General features: G+C 37.3%; 1 protein-coding gene across 1 annotated transcript in view; it reads right to left on the reverse strand.

Annotated features, from left to right (window-relative positions):
* Window positions 1–9,293, reverse strand: part of ptgfrnb (prostaglandin F2 receptor inhibitor b) — a 59,480-nt gene that overhangs the window by 47,513 nt on the left and 2,674 nt on the right. The window contains exons 2-3 of the mRNA XM_028467596.1: window positions 7,192–7,304; window positions 6,144–6,402 (exon numbers count right to left, since the gene is read on the reverse strand). Of these exons, the coding sequence (XP_028323397.1) occupies window positions 6,144–6,402; window positions 7,192–7,304 (372 nt within the window). The remainder of the gene's footprint in view (window positions 1–6,143; window positions 6,403–7,191; window positions 7,305–9,293) is intronic.

Here is a 9,293-nt window from a genome sequence, read left to right on the forward strand (position 1 = left end):
GCATCTCTGTCTGTTTCAGCTCCAATCCCACGATGAGCTAGCCTTTTCTTGTTTATCTACATTTAAAGTCGTCTACAAATCTTATTTTCTGAAGAAATGGGCAATTTTTATTCACAGTGGGGGCCACAAAAATGTGATCATTTGATACTAGGGCCACATTATTAACATTCATGTCAGAATTTAGATTAATGACCAAATTTGAGCCTTAACACAGGAAGGAACAAAGGAGGGTTTGTGCGTTTTGTTGTCCTTTTACATTTCTGGAGTCTTTTTAACATATTGTTTTTAGCTTCTTTTTTTGGTGCCCCTCTTCTGTGTTTTTGGAGACATTTTGCATATTTTGTAGTCATTTTGTAATTTTTTGTTTTATTTTTGTCAGAATGTGTTTTTTTTTAGTAATTTTTGCATATTTTAATTATCGTTTTAGAAACTTTTCACTTAATTTTGTACGTTTTTGTAGGCGTCTTGTGTGTTTTTAGAGATATTTTGTCTATTTTGTTGTCATTTTGTGTATTTTTGTTATCGTTTCATATACTTTTCAGTTATTTTTGTGCATTTTAGTTGTCGTCATGTGCGCTTTTGGTGGTATTTTGTGTATTTTGTCGTCCTTTGGTGCATTTTTCACAGTTTTACATGTATTTTGTGAATTTACTTTCGGGGTCACAAAAATGTATCCGAGGGCTAAATGCAGATTTTTCAGCGAAAATTCTAAATTTTGCAGAAAGTGACCAATATTCCAGTGTGATTTATATTAAATTATATCAATTTATTTATGTTTTTTGTGTAAAACACACTTGAGTGTCAAATTCAACCTTTCTTTCATCGTCCACTCCTTTTTTTTTTTTTTTTATGCCCATTTGGTTTTGTTCCAAATCCACAACTGTGACATTGGAGTCTAAACAAATGCCTTTTGCTAATGCTTTATAAAAATCTTAGGCACAAAAGCGCCTCATGAGTCACTCAGAGGGAACTCGAAAATAAATTGGAGAGCTTACGACTGCTGGATTTCCTGTTGGGAGAACAACTTTGCTTTCAAATTCACAGGCAATAAATACGAGTTCCACCTCTGCTTCTTCGCAACAGGCGAACGGAAACGGGGAAGACAGCTGCTTTGATGAGCCTCAACTCTGCGGCAAAGACATGGGGGGCTAATAACAAAGAGCAGCAGCAATTTGAGCGGTGCGAGAAAATGATGCTCGCTGCTTTATCATTGCGGCAACTTTTTTTTGAGCTTTTGCACAGAAATCACAAACTTTGGCTTTAGTGTGTCCTTAGATGCACTGTTACAACTTCAGATCATCAATACTGAAAGGTTATCGCTTTGATCTTTACTCTCCACCAATATCTGCTAATTTTAAGTGTAATCGAGATGAATCCAAGAATTGACAGATGGCTGGAAATGCTAAATATGGAGCCGAGCGTTTTTGTGGGAATTGAGAAAATGATGCATCGGTGTCCAGTGGGGGAAGGGGGCTTTGTGAGCTTTCTGGAAAAGAAGATATTATCCAAGCTTTGGATGGCAGTGAGGGACACGCACAAATAATTTACAGGGTGGTAAATGTAAGATCAGCCTGTCAGTCCGAGCAACAGGAAGTGCAAGAGAACAAGCACGTGTTGCAGGAGTTTTAAATGTCATATACTGACTCATTCCAGACAATAAGTCAGGATTTGTTTGATTAAAAATTGAGGGTCCGACTTATACGCCCACTTTTTGGCAAGAAGCACCAGTTCACTAAAATGTGAGCTGGTTCTAAAGTGGGGCCACCATTTTTATGCCAAATGTCATTTCAGGGCATACCCCCTGTCAGTGTCATAGGCTTTCTCCAATTTGATACTGAGATACCAAACTACACATCCATACCGCAAGATTTTGCGTGATATTTGACAGGTCTTTTATCTCTTCCAAGAAAACAACCTTGCAACACATTTAGCCACGTGTTTGATGGGGGAAAATATGTTAGTATACTCTGTGTCAGGATGTTAACTCTATGATTTCCATCTGTTTTCCATGACCACAAAAAAATAGAAGATGCTCAAGAAATAAATAAAATCTTAAATTTAATGGAAAACTACCTATATTTTCAGACATCACGGCACTTTGCTTCTGTATCTAACACAAGCAGCTCCGTATTTGTTCTGTAGTTCCCCGAAAAATAAGCAATTTTAACAAAAAGGGTGATATTTTGTAAATAAATAAAAGTATTAAAGTCAATGTCCAAACACAAAGACTAAAATAAATTCAAAAACAAATAATAAATCAATAAAACTAGTGAAACTTAATATTAGCATCCGAGCTCGTCCCCCAAGGGGTTTCAAACATATTTAAAATAGGGGAAATGGGATACGTTTGGAATTTTGGTATGAAAATGGATGCCATTTTACCATAAAAATTGTCAAATATTTTTATATATTTAACTTATCATTTGGCAAAAAATGGCTCAAATATAATAAATGGGAAGTGTACTGTAAATGGTCGTATCAGATATAGGTTGCAAAAGATATATAAACTACCTAGTTAGCAGAAATGCTAGAGGTTAGCATGCTAACTGGAAAAAATAACAGTATTACCTTATTTGAATAATTAGTTAACTTGCTTATGTTTACCAGAGTCAAAATAAACATTTTGAGAAACCCCCAATTGAAGATTATTTCAAAAATAATAAAGTTTTACATGAATGTGTAAAATATGCTAATTAGGGAACGTAGCATTAGCAAACGTATATCATTATGTAGATTCCATAGCTGTCCAGCAAGAGTCCTAGAGAGTCTCTTATTTTGACAGTATGGGGCCAAGTCACATCCACATTGTGCTACATTTCTGTTTATTTATTATAATTTATTGAACATTTGGCAAAAAGTGTCTCAAATATAATAAATGGGAAGTGTACTGTAAATGATTGTATCCGATATAGTTTGCAAAAGATTTATAAACTATCTAGTTAGCAGAAATGCTAGCGGTTGGCATGCTAAAATAAGGGTATCATCTTATTCGACTAATTAGTTAACTTGCCAATGTTTACCGGAGTCAAAAAAAACATTATGAGAAACCCTCAATTGAAGATTATGTCAAACAAAATGTAAAACAATAATACATGTGTGCAAAATACGCTAATTGGGGGATGTAGCAATAGCATGTAGCTTCCACAGCTGTCCAGAAAGATTCCTAAAGAGTCGTATTTTGACAGTCACATCCACATTATTCTGCACAATCCTGTGCCTGTTAGCGAGTGGACGACTCATTGCTAAAATAATGAGCCCGAACCACAGCAATGGTATTTAATCATGCTGTGGTGAGAAGATAAAGCTCAGCTCCTCCGCTAACACTGATCCTAGTGTCGATGTCGGATAACTGAGGCTTTAAAATGGATTCGTCTTTGGCTCTATCAATTAAAATTAGCCTGAAAGGAGTTTACAGGTCCTCAGCGACCTCTACTTTACTCACTTCTTACATAATCAAACAGCCCCAGTGGTGTGTTTCAGGCTCTGTGTGTGTGTGTGTGTTACACGTCTTGACTGTTGTGAACCCAACTCATCATCACCTATAAGAAACGTCTTGGCGGCACAGACGAAGAACACGTTTTACATTCAATATCTGCGACGTCAAAACAACAGCAAATCAGATCTAAATTTAACAAAGTGTCCAGGGAGGCATGCTGGGAATTAAACACGATGATGACGCACTAGTACGGAGGTAAACTAACTAACCTGCTGTCAGAATACGCCTGGTTTTCTGAACTTCACCTTGAATATTCATGTTGTTCCAAACAGAAAACAAAGAGCAGGTTTTGGTGTTAGGCCAACAGCACGCCGACAATCTGTTTCATTATCAGCTACAGAAATGCAAACCAGGAATCTAATTAAAAGAAAAGTGCTGAGGCCATAATTCCGTGGGAGAAAACAGCCCAAATTATCCGTGCACACACTCAAACTTAAAAGGACGCCTCAGGTTTTCCAGAGATTGTTTCATGGAAGGTTAAAGTCAAACCATGCTGCAACACAGCAAGGAAAGCCTGAGCTTGATTCTCTAAATCGGGGGTTCTCAAACTTGGGGCCAGGACACCATTTTAGGTCGTGAAACAGTGGTAAGGGGGTCACCAGATGCCTTTAAGAAACTAAAATAATTTCCTGAACAATTTGAGCCTATTTTTGCTTATTTTTACCACTTTTCTGCAACTACACCAAACTTTCCATATTTTAACCTATTTTCATCACTTTTCTCACCATTTTTTGGCTCCATTTAATGTATTTTTGCAGCTTTACTCACATTTCTACCACTTCGCCATCAAATTTCAATGCCTTTTTTCAATGACATTTTCGGCACTTATAAACCCTTTCCACCACTTTTCCCACCCAATGTTGCACATGTTGACCCCTTATTGTCACTTTTAACCTCTTTTCACCATATTGCATGCTTATTTTTGCCAATTTAACCACATTCACAATTTGCCGTGCCCATTATTTACCAGCTTAAACTAATTCTTCCTACCTTTTCTGCCAGTTTTAATCCAACTTTGAACCCTTTTTACCACTTTTTCTGTCCATTTTTGGACCAATTTCTGTGGTTTTTCAAAATCCCATTTCACCACCATTTTATTTCTGATTAAAACAAGGCCTTATATCTTTAAGATGACTATATACTATACATCGTAATGATTTAGCTTTTCAGTTCATCATTAGAGAATAAAAGCTTGGCAGAAATAGAAAGATAAAGATTCTGATCATCGACCAGCAGATCCAGGTGGAAAATTCTGGTCAAAGGCTGCGTTTGTGCCTGTTTTTCTCCTTCTTCTGGGCTTCACCCTGCTGTGCTACTCTATCACACCTATGTGTACGATGCAGTCAGCTTTAATATCAACGGGAGGAGTGTAATGTTAATACGGCGTGAAAGGTAAAAGACTTTAACTCATGAAATAAGCAGACTCCCAGGTCTCATTGGGTGATAATTGTGGCTCAAAGTGCCTCCTTAGGAAAACCTGTTAACAAGGATTTACATTGAGAGGAAAAATAGTGGAAAATGAGCCTCAGAATTCAAACAATTTATATCTGTTCGTCACGTAACATTTCTCCCAGCTGACATCTGCTCCCCAACAGTGTGTCGATGTGTGTGAATTAGAGCCAGTGACTGTCTAAACCAGCCTGGGTGTGTTTGTGTGATCTATATATGGTCAGCAGAGCATTAGTAAACCATGAAAATGGCTGTTAAATGAACCAACAACCCAGCGACTATCAGATGTGAAAGTAATGGATCACAAGTACTCACGTTACTGTAATTGAGTTGCTTTTATGGGTACTTGTACTTAAGTGCGTGTCTTAGGAAAGTCATTTGTTACATTTCTACACCCAACCGTTACTGATTAAATCATATTTTTTGTACCTTAAACCACAGTACTGTACTGATTATAGGTCAGCAGTTTATCAAACATAATCCATATGTTCTTAGTCGTGCCATTTCTGATCAACGCTCCCACTTTCTTGTGTCGTCACCCACATGGCACATTTGGCATTGCACCGCTTTAGAGTTCATTAATGTAGTAATGGGAATTCTTTTATTATTTTGAATTCATTTCAATGGAACAATTTTATATTTTTAAAAGTATTGTACATTTTGACAAACCTAAATAAATAAATGAAGTTCCAATTGTGCATCTTTAACTTTATACATGAGTATGGAGTGATTTTACTGGGTTTTGGAGTCATTTTCTGTGTTTTTCAAGTCGTTTACTGAATTTCTCTGTGTTTTTCAAGTAATTTTGTGTGTTTATGGATAATTTCATGCATTTCTCTGTGATTTTATGTGTTTTTTTGAAGTTGTTTAGTGTGTTTTGGAGTTATTTTCTGTGTTTTTTGAATATGTATATATATATGTTGTGTTTCTTTTGTTTCCCTTTTGTGTGATTTGGAGATATTTTCTTTATTTCAGTATGTTTACTGTACGCAAGGGCACGGTGGCAAGATTCATTACGGTGAAAGTAACTAGTCACTTTTACTTTGATTACAATTTCAATCAAGTAACAGTACTACTTGAGTAGGATATATCAGTACTCTTTACACCGTTGACATCTGTAAAGAGCTAACGCCGCGTTAGCTTCTCAGTCGGTTCATGTCAAATCATCCAAATAGGAATGTTTAAATCAGAATCGTACCCGTGAGCTGGACCTGGGCTTCGTAGTTTCCTGTGACGACGACGTCCGTGCTGGGCGTCTGACACCAGTAGAATCCGGCGTCCAGCAGCTGGACCTCTGCGATCTTTAGCTCCGCCTCGTCGTCCTGCAGACGCACCACCGAGATGTCGCCCGATGCCACGCGCTTGCTGAGCGACGGGTTAGAGAAGCTGGTTTCAATGGTGGAGATGATCTTGATCTTTTGGCCGTCGGCCTCCCTCGACATCATCCAATCAAAGTCCTGTGGATGGAGTGAGATACTGATGATGATTACAGTTAGAAATAAATGGCTTTTAATTAGTTAATACGGTTATGTCCTTAGTGGGTTGTACATATAGGGAATACACCTATATGATCCTACCCCTCGTAATATCTAGTACTATACATATAATATACACCTATTTACATTATAAATATACACATAATTCATTAATATACAGTATATCTATATAATTGTACATTCATCTGTCCACATATACTTAAGTACAGTATGTACACCTATTTACATGTTTTTCCCTTTAACACTTCTACTACGAGAAGATTAACTTTATGTATTTACGTTTAAATTGCTTTAAATTCAGACTTTTTTTTTTTCATTTCAACACACAAACTGTTCCATAACCTGTCCAGATGTGCAGAAGCGTAGGCGGCAGGCGGAATCACCTTCTATTCTTTTTCTGGCCGCTTTTTACTCTGAAACATTATCATTGATTAGGAATATGAGGCCTAACAAGGTAATCAATATATGACACGTTTTTTAATAATTGAGGGAAAATATTTTTTGTAATCTTAGTTGTAATTGGGAAAAAATGCCAGTCACCGTAATCATAATTGAGTACGTAGTAATTGAACTTGGATTAATTGGAGAGGTAATTGTAATTGACCCCAACCCTGCTTGATTTCAATCCTTTGACTTCTCAGTCGTTACGATGCGTTTGAGTTCCTTTGTGTGAAGGCTCGTATTTTAACCACGCCCCTTTCCTCATTCCATGTGAATCATGCAGCATATCATTAAAAACGTGACACTCACCTGCTCACGGGGTCCTGCGTAATCTTTGACGTCACACCTGATAGACACTTGCTGACCCTCCACCCGGATTAACGGCCCCGGGGACACTGTGACCACACGAGCCGAGGCCCCGCCTTAATGGACAGAGACAAAGTTTGGAAAGAAGACTTGATCAGATTCTATCATCCAGTTATAATAAAGCCCAAGAAAGTATTTTTGAAGTCGTGTAGTGTGTTCTGGAGTTATTTTTTATGTCATTTACTGTGTTTCTGCCCTTCTGGACCTATTTTATGCTTTTTTTCTGTCATTTACTGTATTTTTGATGTTTTATTGAGTGTTTCTGGACCTATTTTATGTATTTTTGTGGCATTTACTGTGTTTTTAAATGTCGTGTGTGTTTCTGGACCTATTTTGCGTATTTTTGTGGCATTTACTGTTTCTGAACTTGTTTTGTGTGTTTCTGGATCTATTTTATGCATTTTTCTGCCATTTTCTGTATTTTTGATGTTTTAATGAGTGTTTCTGGACCTATTTTATGTATTTTTGTGTCATTTACTGTGTTTCTAGAGTCATTTAATGTAGCTTTCTGTCATTTTCTGTGTTTCTGGAGTCATTTTATGCATTTTCTATGTTTTTTTAAGCTGCTTTAGTGTTTTAGAGATGTTTTTGAAGTCATATAAATATGTTGTGGGTTTTTTGTTTCTCTTTTGAGTGATTTTCAGACATTTTCTATATTTTCTTTCATTCATATTGTGTTGTGCATGTATCCCGTAGGCCTTCAGGTGTCCATGCGCTGATAAAAAGGTATTGAGGACACCTTCACCTAATTCCGGCAGAGACAAAGTTTGGAAAGAAAACTTGATGAGATTCTATCATCCAGTTATAATAAAGCCCAAGAAAAAGCCTTCAGATCTGGAAAACCAAGCCCTCTACATGGTGATGACACCCTTCTTCCACATAAATGTGCGAGGGAAGATGCTTCATGAGATACAGATGACAAGCTGACATCTTCTCCCCGTGTGAAGGAACTGTCAGTATTGAAGTAGCGCTGCACGTGCAGCGTCTGTGAGGTACTGTAAATTGGAGCTTCTTGACATGAGTATTTCTGACTTAAAAAGGAAAACACACAATTACGCACACACAAACGCACACCAGGCGTGTTGCAGCATGGCCAAAGTATTGACAATGACTGCATTGATGATGATGACGCTGATTGAGTCGAAACCAGAAACAAAATACACACCTATGAATTATTATTATTTTTTTCTTGGTGGTTTCTGTTGTGGGTTAAAGATGAAATGATTTACAGCGTAGTTTTTTCACTCCTCCTCCTCCTCCTCAGAGTGTTCATCTCTGACATTCTCACTGAGACCAACATGTAGGAACAAAGCAAAGTCGACGAAAGCAACAGAGAGAGGTTGTACAATTCTTGGATGCACCAGTAACCGGTTGGTGAAATCTGGCAACGCACGAACATGGAGGCGTCGCGTGCTGCTGTAAGAGGAGCATTCAAAGGCTTTCTCACTATATAACCATTGTTTGTTTGGCCTGTGAACGCCTCGTAACGTAACGCGCATCAGGATGTACCCAAATATCCACAGGCCACGTGATAGAATAATGGTCGGACAGGAAAAATAAAGGTTTTTTACGGTTTTGGTCGTTTCCGTTGTTGCATTTTCATTGTTAATTCATGTCATTTGTCTGTGCTTTTGTTGTCATTGTGTATTTTTCTGTAATACATATATTTCTGGTCATTTTTCAGTCATTTTCTGAGTCTTCTTGAGTTTGCTTTGAATAATTTTCTGTGTTTCTGGACTAGAGTGATTTTTGGAGTTGTTTTCTGTGTTTTTGAAGTCATTTTCTATGTTTCTAGACTCATTTAATGCTTTTTTTCTGTCATTTTCTGGGTTTTTGAAGTTGTGTAGTATGTTTCTGGAGTCATTTTATGCACTTGTTTTGTCATTTACTGTGCTTTGGAGTCAATTTCTGTGTTTTTGAAGTCGTTTTGCATGTTTCTGGACCTATTCTAATGCATTTTTGAAGTTGTTGCGTGTTTCTGGAGTCATTTTATGCATTTGTGAAGTTGTTTTGTGTGTTTCTGGACTCATTGTAAGCATTTTTCA

The sequence above is a fragment of the Gouania willdenowi genome, chromosome 2, assembly GCF_900634775.1.
Source record: "Gouania willdenowi chromosome 2, fGouWil2.1, whole genome shotgun sequence".
NCBI classification, from domain to species: Eukaryota; Metazoa; Chordata; class Actinopteri; order Blenniiformes; family Gobiesocidae; genus Gouania; species Gouania willdenowi.